The sequence below is a fragment of the Mesoplodon mirus genome (genome assembly GCF_964341445.2).
Source record: "Mesoplodon mirus genome assembly, chromosome: 13".
Lineage (NCBI taxonomy): Eukaryota > Metazoa > Chordata > Mammalia > Artiodactyla > Ziphiidae > Mesoplodon > Mesoplodon mirus.
Window position 1 is genome coordinate 19,098,992 of NC_138989.1, and position 17,201 is coordinate 19,116,192.

Here is a 17,201-nt window from a genome sequence, read left to right on the forward strand (position 1 = left end):
GGGGGTTCATGTGATTAGGTCATGCCAATCCAAATTTCCTTTTTATAAAATGTTCCTTAGTCTGACTCGTTCTTGGAGGTCCTCCCCTGTGGTTGGCTCCAGCTGTAATGAAAGCCATTCACAGGGCTTGTTTATGTGTTATAGAGAACAATGGTTGGATTCGGTTGAAAAAGTAGATAAGGATATTGGAGAATATTTATCACCGGAATGAGTGATTTAGTCCAAACTATCACAATGAGAGATTTGGACAGAACTTGGGCTCTGAGCCAAAACATGGCCAATACCTGGGCACCATGTCCCAGCTGGCGCGGGGCCAGTTCAGGGCCTACCTGCTGTGCCTTGGTCTCCTCAGCAGTGAAACGAGTGCTACCCGACTTGCCTTAGAGTCATCGGGAGGATTAGATGAGTTATTACACGTAAACTTTGAGACTGGGGCTTGCAGCATGCGGTGAGCACGTGGCCACTGTTAACTCACACCTTCACTACCGTTCCCATTAGTCCAGTCTGACAGGTGAGGAAGCTGAGGCCTCCGACCAGCCAAGGTGCAGTTAGAATCCAGAGCTGGCTCGTTCCTAAATCCAAACTTTTTCTACTATTCTGATTGAATTCTTATAACTATTGTTCATCTAGCTTAGAGATCCTAATAAAAAGTGTCCTAGAAAGAGTAAGTTAGGGGCTCCCCTGGTGGCGCAGTGATTAAGAATCTGCCTGCCAATGCAGGGGACACGGGTTCGATCCCTGGTCTGGGAAGATCCCACATGCCGCAGAGGAACTAAGCCCGTGCGCCACAACTACTGAAGCCTGCGTGCCTAGAGCCCGAGCTCCACAACAAGAGAAGCCACCGCAATGAGAAGCCCGTGCACTGCAGTGAAGAGGAGCCCCCGCTCACCACAACTAGAGAAAGCCTGCGTGCAGCAACAAAGGCCCAACGCAGCCAAAAATAAATAAATAAATAAATAAATAAATAATATTTTTTTAAAAAACGAAAACAAAAAAGGATAAGTTAGCTGATGGCTATTGGGGATGATTTTATTGGCCTGTCCATAGATGGATTTCCTAATGCATGATGGAGAAACATGAAGGTAGGATGAGAATCTTTTTCTGTAATCATAATTAAGGTATAATATTCGACATTCAACTTTTCCCTCCTCTGTAGCGGACAGGAACCCACTGGAGTCTTTGCTGGGGACTGTGGAACACCAATTTGGTGCTCAAGGGGTAAGTCGAAGCGTGAGTTTCCAGCACGGTTTAACAGGAGATGACTTTTCTCTGCTTGTGGTGGCATTTACTGAATCCTGAGCAGACCACTCGATTTGAAAAGGCTAAAAAGTACTCCCCATCTGGAATCTGAGATATTCTTTTGGAAGAGAACAAGATGAATGAGTCTTTGAAAATAAAGATTTTAGAGGCAGGTAGTGATTATAGAAATCAGCTGCTTTCTCTCCTGTTTTAAACTAGGCCCTCTCTATAAAAATTGAACTGAACAAAGGATTCAGGACTTTATATTTTAATAGAGCACCTGAACAAACATTTTCTTTCTCAGTCCTCACAATAACCATATGAAATTGCTGCCGTGGAGGTCACGGCGGGTCAGAAAAATGAAATTACCTTTCCAACGTCACAGGCTAAAGAAGGACAGAGCTGGAACTTGAACTCCAAATCTTCCAGATCCCATGTGCTTTCAGATATTTCTGTCTGTCTCTCTTTTTCCTTTCTATAATCAGGAGATAAAAGGAGAGTGGAGAAATGATTTGAAATGGAGAAATCCATTAGACTTGGTCATGTAGTTTGGTAATCTGTTTGTCAATTTTCTTGTTCTGTGCAGTTAACTTAATAAAAAAAAGTTAATGACTAGAACTTCCTGCTCTGTAGCTGGTTAACATGTCCACCTCAGAGGCTAGGTGCCCTAGGCCTCCACTTGTCAGCATCATTTGGCATTTCTGACTCCCCTGAGTTCTGGCTCGGCAGGACCTCACCACAGAGTGTGCCACCGCCAACAACCCCACAGCCATCACGCCTGATGAGTACTTCAACAAAGAGTTTGATCTGAAGGACAGAGACATTGGAAGGCCGAAAGAGCTGACGATTAGAACACAAAAGTAAGAGAGAATCAGCAGCCGTTGTCAACTTAACGGATTCTTGTTTATTTCAGAAGTCGTGCTGTTTTCCAGTGTCATGTTCGGTCCTTCTTCTGTTCCCTTCCTTTAAAAATAATTTCAAATTACTGGAACTTCCCTGGCGGTCCTGTGGTTAAGACCCTTCCACTGCAGGGGGCACAGGTTTGATCCCTGGTCTGGGAACTAAGGTCCTACATGCTGCAAAAAAAACCCCCCAAAAAACAAAAATTACTTTATCTGATGAAAGGTAACAGTAGATTGCCCATCTTATTATTCGACCTTCTCCAAATAGAATATAGATTGGATATAAGAATTCCTTATTTATTTTTTTTAACTGCCAACAAGCTTCAGCTGATTAAATGAAATGGTTTCCACCAGCTACCAATTCTTCCTGCTTGCTATAGATTAAGGCTTGTAGCGCAGGTCATTTCCCCTGCTTGCCTGATTTCAGGGTGATGGGAGTTCTCTGTGGCTCTAATCCCTTCCCAGCTCAGACGTAGGGGAGGTAAGATGACTGGGAAGGCTGGGGCGTGGGGCATAAGGAAGCTGACGTTGTCTAGCCTACTGCGTAGAAGTAACGCAGTCTCCCTGTCTGAGGGAGATGGCCTCAGTCTTTTCTCATCCAATCCGGCAGGTTTAAAGCAATGCTGTGGATGTGTGAGGAGTTTCCTCTGTCTCTCGTGGAGCAGGTCATCCCCATCATTGATCTGATGGCCCGAACTAGCGCGCATTTTGCCCGACTGAGAGACTTCATCAAACTGGAATTCCCACCTGGATTTCCTGTCAAAATAGGTACCGTTCAGTAAACCACAGGAGCGCCCATAGGTTCTGCCCGGTTTTGCGAGAGACAGAGTGTGCTTCAGGGAATTGGAGCACCTGAGGCAAAAGAAGCAGACAGTAGACTTAACGGAGGAGGGCAGAGTTATCCTCTAGTTTAATTTGGTTTAAAGAAGTGTCATGATTCTTAGTTCATTTTGCATATTAAAATTAGGAGATCCCCCCCCCATCAGTTCTATTTACAGTTGGTGCTGACAGATGAAAAAGGCATAAAAACGTGACACATTCATTGTTTTAATATGAAACCTTACTTAAGTGAAACTTCAAATTAAACTTATTATTTGAGGAAGACAATTGACACTAAGATCCTTTGATACGTTAATATGTTTCTGGGCTTGAATTAGTCTGCGTGATACCACATATAATACATATTACTTGTGAAGAATTTACATTTTGGATAGTTGTATCCTGGCTCCTGTATCCTGTATCCACTTGAATCCTGACTCGATCACTTACTGTGACCTAGGAGAAGTCGCTTAACCTCTCTGAATCTCAGTTTCCCCATCTGTATATTGGGAAGGGTTGTTATGATGATTAAATGAAATCATACTTATAAAAAGTACTTGGCATGGTACCAGCATAGCAAGCGCTCAGTAAATGCTGGCTGTTATTCTTCTCAGTAAAGTTTATTTATAAAAGCTTTTATTTTATTAGAAATTCCCTTGTTTCATGTCTTAAATGCACGGATTACCTTTGGAAATGTTAATGGCTGTAGCACTGCTGAAGAAACTGTATCTCAGAATGTGGAAGGGACCCCATCTGATTCAGGTAAAAAAAAAAGTTGGATTATGTGATTTAAAAAAACCTCATACATTTAGTCATTATAGTAATTATTCAGTTTGAAATTAGAGTATCTTATGAGTAGATCTCTGTCTTGAATGAAAGAAAATTTTAGATTTAGTTTCAATTAAATGAAAAAAACAATTTGCAGAATATGTATGACCCCACTCGAATTAAAAAGACAGCCTGTTCTTAAAAAACAACTTTATTGAGGTGTAACGTGTATGTAATAAAATACTCCCATTTTAAATGTGACGGCTCAATGCCTTTTGGCAAATGTATACACCCACGTAACCCCTACCACAGGCAAGATACAGAACATTTCCATCACCTCCCAAAATTTCCTCAGGCTCCTTTGCCATCAATCCAATTCAGATTTTGGATGCTATTTTAAATGGACTTATTTCTTAATTTTATTTTCTAGTTACTCATTGCTAGTATATCAAAACGTAATTGAATTTTTTTTTTATTGTGGTAAAATAGTGTTCTGTGTCTTAGGCCAGTTGAGGGATATACAGGCCTTTGTTTTATTATTATCATTTTTATTTTAAGTTTACAGATATCTTATATCTTCTTTCATATATTTACTATATTTCATAATAAAAAAGGAAAAAACCCACATTGGTGTGATTGTGTGATATATACACATACACATCACATTCCTCAAAGGACCCACAAGTAAACACTGGTTACCTCTGGAATTTGGAAATAGGAGACAGGGTGTAGGGAGAGAGATCTTCACTTTTCATTTTACAGTCTTCTGTATATTTTTTGTGTGACTACGCATTTTATTACTAAAAAAAAAGTGAAGGCAAAAAGAAAAACACAGTATTCCAGTACTTTTCTCTGTCAAGATTATTCTTCCTTGAACTCTCTCTTACATAGTAGCCAACCTTGATTTTAATCATTTTAATTTTTTCATTTTTTTAATTAAAAAATTTTTTATAAAAGTTGAAGTGGAAATTTATTTTACTAACTCGGGCACTGTACTGTCACCTTTTGTGTTTCAGCTTCCACTCTCACAAACTTTGAGGTTGATCAATCTGTGTTTGAAATTCCTGAATCTTACCACGTTCAAGACAATGGCAGAAACGTGTATTTGCAGGATGAAGATTACGAGATAATGCAGTTTGCCATCCAGCAGAGCTTACTGGAGTCCAGAAGAAGCCAGGTGCATTTATCAGAATAAATGGTGGGGCTTGGAAGCTTGGCCTCAGTTTGGCCTCAGTCTTTGGCTAACCTGACAGACTTATCTAAATGAAAAGTTTGGCATATTCATGGTACTTACATGGGTTATTTTATATTTTATGTACCTGGTCTTTTATAAAAGCTTATTATATGAGACCATCTGCATAGCCCCAGTCAGCATCACTCACAGGATAGAGCCTGACAGACTTGTCTTTTCCTTATACTCACTGATGTACCTAATAATCTTGTATCTTTCGGAGCATGCTATATAACTTCCCAGTGGTGAAACAGTAAATTCTTGCTAGTTTATGCCATCATATTTTCCCTAGAATGTTATCTATGTGTCAGTAGTCTCACACAAAGGTATGTGGATTTTAATCCCAACTTCCTCCCCAGTGAAGACCAGTCATTGCGTTGTGGTTGCTCAATAAGTGTGTGATGAAAAGGATGGTTGATTCATCGTTAAAATTGTTTTTTACTCAGATGTTTCATTCTGTGGTAAGGGGCATAATCCCAAACTCTTGAGCACTAACGAGAGAACAGACCAGCCTGAGAACAGTTGCCTCTTGTCTTCCTATGTGGTTCTTCCTCAAGGCCTCACCTTCCTGGGACCATCCAGGGCTTGAGGACAATAACTCCTCCATCCCCTCCCTCTGTGGCTTCCTGCTCTACTAGAGTGGGATCTGCTTCTCCCTCCACTGCCCTTTGGTGTGGTCCTGGGCTCCTGTTGTCCATTTGTTTGTTCATTGGTTTCTTCTGTCCTTCCATCGTTCATTCGGCAGACGTTTGCACAGTGCCTGCTTTGTGCCAGACTCTGTGCCAGGTGCTGGGAGTTCTTTGATGAAGCAGCCCCAGCGCCTGCCGTCATGGGGCCGTTAAGCTTTGAGAATGGTACCCACACTCCAGTCACCCCCCAGCTGAGGTTTTTGGCATCCTGGTTTTTTCTGAAGTCTCAGCTTGGGTAACATGAGCCCTGCCTCCCATGGACCTGTTCTTAGAGCCATTCTGTTTTCTGAGGCTGCTGGGCCAAGGGCCAGACCCCAGTGCTGGCATGTTTCCCTTGAGAGAGGCTTCCCTCTCCTAGCCATCACTGTTAATCCAGTATGCGTTTCCTTTCCCTGTTATAAGTGAGCTTATTTTTTCCCCCAATAGCTACTTAAACCTTATCGGCCATAGATTTTGAGAAGAGGAGTAGCCAAAGATGACAAATAATGAGTTATGTATTCCAATCTTGCTCTAGAAGAATTATCTGCTTTGTTCATTGAAACTTTGCCTGAGGTTGAGTTGTTTTTAATAGATTGACAGCTACCACCTTCTCATACTTGATATCAAATCAAGCAGGGTAGTGGACTATATACTTTCTGACATTTGGGTGTCATTTTAGAGATAACCCCAGTCTCTATTAATTTTTCACACAGCTTTGTGGATAACGGACTTGTAAATATTCTTAATCTTGTTCTTGCTGCTTTCCTTTTGTTATCAGTACAACAGTTTATTCCTTCTAAGGGGTATTCGTGTCTGTCACATGTCTTTCCTAGGAGCTTTCAGGACCAGCTTCTAGTGGAGGGACTGACCAGGCACATACCTGTGATGCCCAGGACGAGAGGTGACTGATGTGACTCTTGATGATTGACCGGAGGTTGGCACAGGCGCTTAGGACACACGACAGCGGGCCTGGCAAGAGAGACTTGATACAGTGTCAGCTCTCTTGCTTCCTCTTGGGGCAATTCCTCATAAAAGGAGCTCTGAACTCTCAGGGGCTGAGCTTCCAGGAACTGGTGATAGAATTGCTGACCAGTTCACTAACCATTGCCGTGGACAGAAAGGCACCCAGTAAATGTTTTCTGATCGGTCTGATCTTCTGCGAAGAACGTGTGATCACAGAGGGTCTAGGTGCCATCAGTGGGAAGTTTATACAATGTTAAGGATGGTGCCACTTTGGGGAAGGGCTACAGAGATGATTAGATTATTATTATTATTATTATTATTATTGGCTGCACCACATGGCTTGTGGGATCTTACTTCCCAGACCAAGGATCGAACCTGCACCCTGAGCAATGAAAGCTTGGAGTCCTAACCACTGGATCGCCAGGGAGTTCCCAGATTATCCGTTTTAAAGGGGGTTAAACTGGAAAGATTCATTTTACAAAGCCTTTTCCTGTAGTCTGGGCACATATGAAAACCTGTTGAAGAAGTTGGGTTTTGCTTTAAAATAGATCCAGGTTCAATTCCTAGCCCCATCACTTAGTGGCTGGGTGATCTCGGGCAGGTATGTACTTGCACCCAGCACCTACACCCCCAGAGTTACGTGGGATCGATGGCGTCGTGTACAAGAGGGGATAGGAAGCGCCGCGCTCGGCGCGCACCAGGTCCGCGGTTAAGAAATAGGGCTGCTGCCACGATGACGATGTTAAAACACTGTTTCTCTGCCCCGTGTCTTTCTCACACAGGGCTGTCCAGGAGAGCCTCCCCTCCGGCTCTGAAGGCCTGTGCCCCGGCGCCTCCAGTGAGACCAGCCGTTTTGACAGTGACCTGCAGCTGGCCATGGAGCTCTCCGCCAAAGAGCTGGAGGAGCACGAGCTGCGGCTGCGGGAGGAGGAGGCGGAGCTGCAGCAGGTCTTACAGCTGTCGCTCACCGACAAGTAGTCCTTCCTGCCTCCCTCCCGGAGGCTCTGTTCGCACGCGGGCCCAGGCACTGCGCCTCACACGATGCAGCAGCGGACGGCAGCCGTCCCCTGCTTTCCACAGAGGTGCGGGGCCAGGGCCCCCCCGGGGCCATCCGCGACGCTCCCCGGTGAAGGGGCGGGGGGCCAGCGGCCCCATCTCCAGGCTTGAGGGGAGGAGAGTGTCGTCACTTTCCACAGCTGTACTGGCTTGCAGGTCACGTTTTTACTACCAGCTTTAGATAAAAACCCAATCCCCAATCCCACCCCAAAGGTTTGTACATTAATTTTTATCAAGGAGTGATAACAAAACAAGTTCTTGCGGAGTCAGGGTGCTTTTATATACGAGAGCAGCAGCCTTTGCAGAGTGTGGTGTATGAGAACTTGGGAGACACTTCTGTACAGTTCACCAAAGAAATGGATCATTTGTGCCGTTCTGCTCTTCTATTTTTACCTTTCTATAGGGTTTCTAGGGCACTGTCACTGTTCTACTCCGTCCCCACCTTATTCCATTCCTTCCACACCCAGCTAGAGAGGAGATAAATACAGGATCTATTTTATATTAGGGTTAACTCTTTGCATCAAATTAAGATATACAGATGCCAACAGATGTTGCCTTAGCCTTAAAAATTACCAATGGTTTCAAACCACCTCACTCCACATTGAGGGATCTGATTTGAATTTGTAAAGGCAGTTCCTTTGAAAGCAGGATCCTCCAGGCTAAATCCAAGGCAGCTAATCCCGGCCCTGAAGGAGCAGCTAGGAGAGCCGGAGGCTTGTTACTGAAGTGGGCAGGCTGACCAAAGGATCACCAAACCAGGGGTGTGTTCCAGGCCTTCTCTGGTGAAGGGTCTCCACACAGAGGCCTAGGAAGACCTCACTGCATGCCCTGGGCGCACCTGAGAGGAAGGGGTGGGCTTGAAACTAGAAAGAGAGCTACAAACGGAACTCAGTGGCTCTGTATTCAAAAGGGAAAATGATGATTCTATGTTACTTTTTAGAGTTCAAATCAACATCTTTCTGGATGAATATATTTTTTAACAGAATCTTTTTATTATTTTTAAAAGATATAAAAACGACTACTCCCATCAGTAGCAATACAAGGTTATACATTTTAACCAGATTTTCTCAGGCCTTTTTTGGATACCCTTAGTAGTTAACTATTTTGTCTAACCCTTCTGTAAATAACCACCGCACAACATAGAGAACCTGGGGAATACGGCCGAGGGCACCCTCACTCCAGCCCGGCCCATGGATTCATTCCTACAGGCTGCACTGAAGTCACCTAGTAACAATATCCTCCTCCTCTGTTTTGCGTCCATTTCCTGTCTGTTGTGCTGCTTTGGGGATGGGAAGGGAAACAGGAACTACCTTTCCATTTAACGGCTGTACATACAGTTAGCGTTGCCAATGAAACGTTCCCAAAGAACTGTGCTTTTGATTCCACATGACCACCTGCCTTTCTTTTCATGGTCTGACCAAAATTCCTTCTCTGCACACGAGGCCAGTATATGCAGCATCATGTTTGTTTCAGATACACAGTTGGCATTTTGTTTACTTGGCGTTTACCTTGAGCCAAGATACACCTTGGGAATGGCTGCAGTTAGGCCCCATCGTTTACTCACTAAGGTGAACAGAGGTAATCTGTTTGCATTCCATTGTTCTGCTTCCCCATGTCTTGGCTTTCTCCCCAGGAGGTCAGTTAACAAGGGACTGAACTTTCTGTCACCGTCACAGCAGTTTTCGATATGTGTTCACTCTTAAAATACAAATAAAGACTGCTTCCTTAGAGGGTGCTCGTACAATATTCTAGACAGCCTTTGCGTCTTTTTTTCTCTTCACATTTTTCTAGTCCCTTCCTGTTATGTATGTTACTGGAACATTAGAATTCCTCCCAGTCCTCGCTCGTGCGTGACAAAGGTGGCACACTCCTCTCAGCGTCCTGCCCAAGTCACAGTCCACAAGCCCACACGCTACTCCATTCAAATGGAAACTCCACAGCCAGCATCGGGCCGCTCTGAGCACCTCTGCAGCCCTGGAGAGGGACTGTCTCTTGTGGAGTGCTGGAAGCCAAGCCAACATTAGACCTCTTTAATCACAGTAAATCTGCTCTCTCCTTTGAAGCCGAAGTGCTTTGTGAGGCTGTTCTTGGAAGTTCAGGTGATGATTCAGCCTCCTGGACTTGCCGTACACCTAAATACGTTGGTAATAAAAACAAAAAAGGCAGTGACCAGTAAAAAATGTTTGGGTTCTGGAAATGAGGCCTTGGTATTTCCAGAAGTTGTTAAGGATCTGCTTTGCTTTTTGCGGGGGAGTGGGGTGGGCGGGAAGTAAGCAATATTTTGAGCATTGTGAAAACTGTTACTCTTCTTAGGTCAAGACAAGCCATACCTACGGCTTATTTCATTAAACTAATAGTTTCTAACTTTATCTTCAGGGTTTATTAAAGCTTGGGTGGACCACTCCCAGCAGTAAACTTTCATCGAGCAACTTCTACACATAAGACAGTGCTGGGAATTAAGTACAGTCCTCCCTCACTGTCTGCAGGGGCGTGTTTCCGGGATGCCCCATGGATACCAAAAACCTGTGGATGCTCAAGTCCCTTATAAAGTGGCATCGTATTTGCATATAACTTACTGTATCCTCCTGAATATTTTAAATCATCTCTAGATCACATACCTGATACAATGTAAATTATATAAATAGATATAAATACAATGTAAATGCTAATGTAAATAGTTGCTGGTGTGAGGCAAATTCAAGTTTTGCTTTTCAGAACCTTCTGGAATGTTTTTTTCCCCCAAATATTTTTGATCTGTGGTTCAGTGAATCCACGGATGTGGTATACAGAGGGCTGACTGGGTAACAAAGTTCCTAAGATACTTGCTCCACAAACAAGCTCATCACACCATACTTGATGAGAGGTGTCAGGGCAAAGTCTGCTCTAAATAATGACAGGAAAGAGACCATAACCACCAGCTTGGTCCCAGTTTCCTCCTGCATGCAGATGACATCAAAGATGATGAGTTGGACTACAGCAACTTCAAATGGCTGCGGTGCCGTGAATGATGGGAGTTCAAAGTCCAAGCTAGGCCCATGTCTAGAAATGAGTGTGGGTATAAGATTGAGATTCTGTGGGAAAAACTGTAATCCACTAATAAGACTCCAAGCCCCTACTCTCAAGCAGCACCTGCAGACTTCTTAATCTCACCTTTAAAGAAAGTTAAGATAGTGTTTGCTAAAATAACTTGTTTTTATGATTGGTGTAAATTAGTCGAATGTGTTTGTTAGGGGACATGTTGTTACAGTTACAGTTCAGTTTAGGAAAACTAGGGTTCAGCCACTGCCCCTGTGCACTCCTGAAGATGAAGGTCAGGAGAATAATTCCACTTGAAAATAGCAGTTGGTCAACTTCTGGTGCATAAAAGTTTTCAGTTTGTGGCTCTCTCGCTCCTGGAATTGATGTTTTCATCTTTACTCATTTCTCTGAAATAAGCCTTTTTCTACAAAGGTTATTCTTTGTCCTACTTTTGACTGAAATCTCATACTTAAACAGACGGTAACACTGGGATGACGACGCAGGCTGGGTTTTGGATCTGTATGTGGAATAACTATTGCAAGGTTGTTTCAGAAAACTGAACATGATCCAATTACCTGGCTGGTGATTACTGGGCAAACGGCAGGTCACAAGGTTTATGGGCCTGACAAGTTTTTTACCGTTTCCTTTTAAAATTCTAAAAATGGCAGTAAGTTTTTAGGCAGATATCAAAACATGGCGTCCCAGATGAGGCGGGGATGTGGGCTCCTGGGACTTAACCCTGTCCGTGCCAGAGTCTCAGAATCCCTGCCACTCCTCCCTCCGGTCAATAACCACAGGCTTCCAAGGCACAGGCCAACTGTGGTGACCCCACCTCCATCTGTGTTACTTTTCACATCATTTGATCCTCACTATAATAAAGAAAGTGTGTATATCACTGTTTCACAGATGAGAAAACTGAGGCTCTAGAGAAGTTAAGCCTGTTTATAACTGGAGCTGGGACAAGAATCCAGGTCTTCTGGCCCCTGGCCCAGCCTGAGAGATTACTGACAGTCAGTTTTCTGAAATAATCAATAGCTTGCCTTGGGGCAGTAATGTTATTTCACATATTAATTTAAAATTCCACTTCACAGTGCCTCAAGAGATTAAATCAGATTCAAGTGTGCGCACATGTGCACACACCTGCATTTTTAAATGCTTGGAAAATAATTACTAGGAATAAAACACATGAGATTTTGCTTTAGTTTTAATGGACATTTTGCTCAAAAGCACGTTTCAGTGGCTCAGTGTTAGGGTTACAAACAAAATCCTTAAGTCAGTTACTGTATCCCACATCAGTTATTTCACATTAAGTGCCGGTTGTTAAAAAAAAAAAAAAAATCAGTGCTGTGCTTGAATGGAGCACAAACAAGATAAGCATTTTAATTTAACAACAAAGTTAAACCTAGCACCCTTAAGATAAATACGGTATGTCCGAAAGTATTTCCATGGGGGAAAATTCCAGTTCACCAACAGTGCAAATGAATAGCAGCATTTTCAAAGTTGAAATTAAATTGTGTAAACACACTCCCACCCGCCACAGTGAACACGCACTTCTGTAGCCCCTCCCTACCCAGGGCAGAAAAGAGGTCCTGCTGAGTCTCTTTTAGATTCTGAATCAGAAAAGCTGCCCTGACTTCTAGGCCAAGGGCTGGGAAGACTTAAGTGCAGGACAAGGAGATCAACGTGTTTGAATGGGACCAATTCTTTTTCAGATGGGCCAAGTGCTAACACTTCCAGCCACCCCCAGTGCCTCCCAGCCCAAGGGTGCCCGTGGTCACAGGCCTAGCTGGTGTGACCCCGACTTCAGTGGGGGCGTCTGAGTGCAGAGCTCCGTGCAGAGTGAGGAGTGGCGGCCTATGTTCCCCACAGCTGACACTGCTTTGCAAACGGGGCAATTAGGCCAACCCGGGATAATTAAAAACATTTGGGATTCTTAACCCGTTGTGACCAAATGGTTCTTAAGCAGGGAATGTCTACATGTTAAGTCTTACTCTTCTTAATATTTTCGAGCATTAATGATTATTCCTTTCCAGTGTGGATTTTACGTCACTCACAAAGTCATGTTTTCTTTCTCGTGAACACTCCATCTTTACACTGAACTTTGGAGCTTCAGGTCTTACTTTCAACAGGTACAGCGGGAAATAAAAAGAAGCACTGAGAAGCAGGCTCAAGTGGCCAAATACTTGCATTACAGTGTTAGGATAAGATAATGGTTAGATGTTTTTTTTCTAAATCATTCAGCATTTACCAACTGTCCAGACCGATGATTGTTTCCAAGCAGTTAAGTTCCGATTCCACCTTCTCCACTGACCCATGTGCAACACGACTTATTCTGCTCCCAAAGGCTTGTGGGAGGGCTGGCTTGGCCATCACCGGCGCCGAATGGGCTTGTAGACACAAAATGCCATAAGGATCACGGTCACCAGCAGGATGCTGAAAACAGTTCCCATCAACACTGCAAAAGGAAAACAGGTTACCTCCTAACGGCAGCTTCAGGTTCTGTAAGTTGTCCACTGACAACGATATGCCAAATGCCACTTGGTGCCAGGCACTGTGCCAGGTGTGGGGGAAGCAGCCATGACAGACCCTCTCTGGGGGTGTCTCCATGCACGTGAGGAGAGAACGTAAATGAGAGCATGTCACGCAGCTTTTATGTGCCGTGAGGAAAACGGTAATGTGAGAGTACTGGGAGTGGTGATGGAGGAAGCAAGTGAGGAGGGGACACACAAACTGGGGCCTTAATGGGAGGAAGGAGCCGGCCATGTGGAGATCTGCATGCCCAAGGATCAGCTAATGAAAGCCCCTGACGCCAGAACAAGCCAGAAAGTCAATGAACAGGAAGGAGGCGAGTGTGGCTGCAAGGAAGGAGTGAAGGAAGAAAGGCAGGGAATGAAGCCAGAGAGGAAGGCTGGAGCCAGTTCATGCAGGGCCTTGTAGACAATGAAGGAAACATGGATTTTATTCTAAGTTTAAAGACAGGGCTGTAGGCAAAGAGCGACAGGATCTGATTTAGTCGGAAAAAAAGATCACTCTGGGACTTCCCTGGTGGTCCAGTGGTTAAGAATCCGCCTTCCAATGCAGGGGACGCGAGTTCGATCCCCGGTCAGGGAATTAAGATCTCATGTGCCGCAAGGCACCTAAGCCAGTGCACCACAACTAGTGAAGCCCGTGCGCTCTAGGGCCTGCATGCCACAACTACTGAGCCTATGTGCTGCAACTACTGAAGCCCACGTGCCTAGAGCCTGTGCTCCGCAACAAGAGAAGCCACCACAATGAGAAGCCCATGCACCAAAATGAAGAGAAGCCCCCGCCCACCACAACTAGAGAAAGCCTGTGTGTAGCAACGAAGATCCGATGGAGCCAAAAATAAATTTTTTAAAAAAAGGTCTCTGTTAAACAAAATCTATGACTTACATGAGTTGGATGTCATATCTCAAAATAGTCCTTGTTACCTAAATACCTGCCCTAATTTTTTTTTAAACAAACTTATTAATTTATTTTAATAAATAAGTTGCTTAGTTGCTCCGCGGCATGTGGGATCTTCCCAGACCAGGGGTCGAACCTGTGTCCCCCTGCATTGGCGTGTGGATTCTTAACCACTGTGCCACCAGGGAAGTCCCTGCCCTAATTTTTTTTTGTGGTACGAGGGCCTCTCACTGTTGTGGCATCTCCCGTTGCAGAGCACAGGCTCTGGACGTGCAGGCTCGGCGGCCATGGCCCACGGGCCCAGCCGCTCCGCGGCATGTGGGATCTTCCCGGACCGGGGCACGAACCCGTGTCCCCTGCATCGGCAGGCAGACTCTCAACCACTGTGCCATCAGGGAAGCCCCTGCCCTAATTTTTAAAGTTCAGAATTCCATGAGTTTCTAAGGCTCTGACTACAATTGGACCTAAAGCTGTCTTATTCCATTTAAATCAATTTTTTTTGCGTTTTGGAAAGGCTCTAAAAAAACAAAACAAAACAAAAACAAAAACCTCCAAAGCAGGAATGCAGGGGACTAGAATTGGAGAATGGAAGTCTTTTTAAAAAATACAAAAAATGAGCTTAAAACCAAGAGTTGTTAGGTACACGATATCCACTGGAATAGCTATACTTTTGGGCCTTGATCTCCCACTCTTCATCATTGTCTTTACTCCCTCCCTTTAGTTGCCTGAATGGCAGGCCCTGACAGAGCCGTTAAGACTACTTAGGTCCTTCCTTATGGTCACTTCCCCTTTTTGAGCCTCATTCTCTATCCTATAACATGGGGCAGATGAAACCCATCTCACAAGGCCTAAATATCAATGTCATTAAAATAGTGAATTTCTAGTGAAATGTTTTTGTAGTGTTTTGGAACTATTCTAATACTGCATTATTTTTTAAGATTGAGTTAACACTGTCACATGGAATCTATTGTTTTAAATATAATAATTAAAGTGGCCGGCATATTCTAAAAGAATCCGAAAATCTTAGCCTTGGAAGGGTCCCAAAAGACATTTGATCCAGCTTTTCACTGCATGTGAACTTTTTCTACAATATTCCTGGCAGTTCCAACTCTTATTTGGAATACTTCTGTGACATTTGTTTGTCAACCAACCAAAATATTGGAAAATTAGAAAAGCATATCCACATCATTACTGTTTTATCTGTCAAAAATGTATCTTATTCAAATAAATCTCATTTTAGAGCTCAAACATTTTTTCATATTTTACATGAAAAGCACTCAACACAGTGCCGGACAGATAATAAGCACATGATAAATGAAAGCCGTTATTACCACCAAGACAGGCAGTGCAGAACAGTGGTCAAGAATGCAGGGTTTGGGGTTAGACTGTCTGGGTTCCTGTCTACACTTACAGGCCACATGACCTTACAGAAGTTACACAGTCTCTCTGTGTCTGTTTCCTCTTCTTTAAAAATGGAGATAAAAATACCCACTGCACAGAATGGTCTAGGGCAGTGTTTCTCAAACAAAGCTGTGGTAAAGGACTAGTTTTGGTAACTTTTAATCTGTCCCAGGCCACTACCTAGCCCTACTGTGTATGACTAATTAGCAGCTCCCTCTACCTAGAAAGCATTCCGGTTTAGGGACCTAGAAGTGGTTTAGAGTTGCTTGGATGTTGCAACAATGTCAAACCGTTAAATTTCTAAACAATCTCAAGTGCTGTAAGACATCTCTTTGTAGATAACAAATAGTTTGCAGACTTCACTGCTCTGCCACCACACTTTGAATAGTACTGTTCTCAACCAGCGGGATTTTGCCCCAGTGGCAAAATCCATTTGGCAAATGTCGAGAGACATTTTGATTATCTGGACCGGGAGTGGGGTGTGCTACTGGCATCTAGTGGGTAAAGGCTGGGGACGCTGCTAAACATCTTACAGCGCTCAGAACAGTGTGTGCTCAGAATAGTATGTTCCCCACCCCCTAACAAAGAATCATCTGGTCCAATATGTCAGTAGTACCTAGGTTGAGAAATCCTGTTCTGAAGGATTAAGCAGGATAATGTATGGAAACCACTTAGCAGAGTGCTATGGACACAGTAAGTGGTCAATACATGACAGACAATGAGTTCATGGAGAGTCAAGGTAATCCAGAAACAATACTATGTAGCAGCTTTGCAGATATACAGACATACCAATGACGTTCAGCGCGAAGAAAGGACTTTGGCAGAACAAGATGCAGAGTTATTGTGAAGTTTGCCAAGCTTTAAGCTCCAGGGCCCCTTCCAAAGCCATGTACGCCCATATGTATGTATGTATGTGTGTATATATATGTGCACGCTGATGACATCCACCCAAAAGGTATGTTTCAAGCCCCACAAAACTTAGGTTCTCCTACTGGCCTCCACCACTTCCTAGCTGTGTAACCTTGGACAAAGAAATTCACCTCTCTGAGTTTCACTTCCCTTATCTGTAAACAGGGCTGAAAACCGTACCTTTCTGATTAACTTACTGTGAGGCTGAAATAAACTCATGTACACAAAGTGCTTAGTACAACACGGTATATAGGAAATGCTCAACAAATGCCAGTTATCATTATGACTATGACTATTAGTTCTATTAGAAAAGAAGAGGGGATGGAGTACATATCATGCGCCGTATTGCCTAGCTTGGGCCCACACAGCCACAGAGGAGGGGACCCAGATTGTGACCCGGGTCATTCACGCAACCAGCATGTATCAAGCCCACCGAGGACCAGGCCTTCCGCTGAACCGCAGCTCAGGCCTCTGTCCCAGGCCTTCGGAGAGAGAGGGTCGCACCTGCACCGCCTTCCCCCACACGGCCCCCGCCGTCCGCCCCGCGCGTGCGAAGCTCCGGCTGCCTGGAGCGGCAAAAGCGCAGACCCGACCCCGCCGCCCGCTCGCCCGCCCGCGGCCGCTCACCCAGGTTCTGCCCACGCAGCACCGCATACGGCCGGCTCCGCTCCGGCGGCTCCACGGGGCTCGGGGCCTCCGCCTGTCCCAGCAGGAGGCTGCACAGTCCGAGGCAAAGCCACCGCCAAACTGAACACAACATCTTCCCCACCCAGCAGTGGAGAGCTACCCACTTCCGCCGGA

General features: G+C 44.5%; 2 protein-coding genes across 3 annotated transcripts in view; one reads left to right on the forward strand and one right to left on the reverse strand.

Moving 5' to 3' along the window:
• Positions 1-9,392, forward strand: part of ANKRD13A (ankyrin repeat domain 13A) — a 40,113-nt gene extending 30,721 nt beyond the window's left edge. The window contains exons 9-15 of the mRNA XM_082640829.1: positions 1,157-1,218; positions 1,969-2,099; positions 2,752-2,909; positions 3,609-3,722; positions 4,745-4,905; positions 6,461-6,528; positions 7,373-9,392. Coding sequence (XP_082496955.1) covers positions 1,157-1,218; positions 1,969-2,099; positions 2,752-2,909; positions 3,609-3,722; positions 4,745-4,905; positions 6,461-6,528; positions 7,373-7,568 — 890 coding nt within the window. The 3' untranslated portion in view covers positions 7,569-9,392. The remainder of the gene's footprint in view (positions 1-1,156; positions 1,219-1,968; positions 2,100-2,751; positions 2,910-3,608; positions 3,723-4,744; positions 4,906-6,460; positions 6,529-7,372) is intronic.
• LOC309814740 (uncharacterized protein C12orf76 homolog) lies at positions 6,544-17,178 on the reverse strand. Of its 2 annotated transcripts, XR_014295742.1 has the most exons (3): positions 17,028-17,178; positions 12,913-13,119; positions 6,544-6,596 (listed from the first exon to the last, which is right to left on the reverse strand). XR_014295742.1 is itself a non-coding variant. In XM_082640830.1 (2 exons), the coding sequence occupies exons 1-2, from the start codon at positions 17,158-17,160 to the stop codon at positions 13,034-13,036; spliced, it is 219 nt and encodes a 72-aa protein (XP_082496956.1). In that variant the 5' UTR covers positions 17,161-17,178; the 3' UTR covers positions 11,851-13,033. The 2 variants fall into 2 exon arrangements, 1 of the variants encoding a protein (XP_082496956.1); XM_082640830.1 differs by lacking the exon at positions 6,544-6,596 and having other exon boundaries at positions 11,851-13,119.
• Positions 17,179-17,201: the final 23 nt, after the last annotated feature.

Excerpts from the sequence above, each read along its gene's own strand:
- LOC309814740 (XM_082640830.1), bottom strand. The coding sequence starts at position 17,160 with ATGTTGTGTTCAGTTTGGCGGTGGCTTTGCCTCGGACTGTGCAGCCTC. Across the intron at positions 13,120-17,027 it reads GCTGCGTGGGCAGAACCTGG|TGTTGATGGGAACTGTTTTC; the intron begins GTGAGCGGCCGC and ends TTCCTTTTGCAG.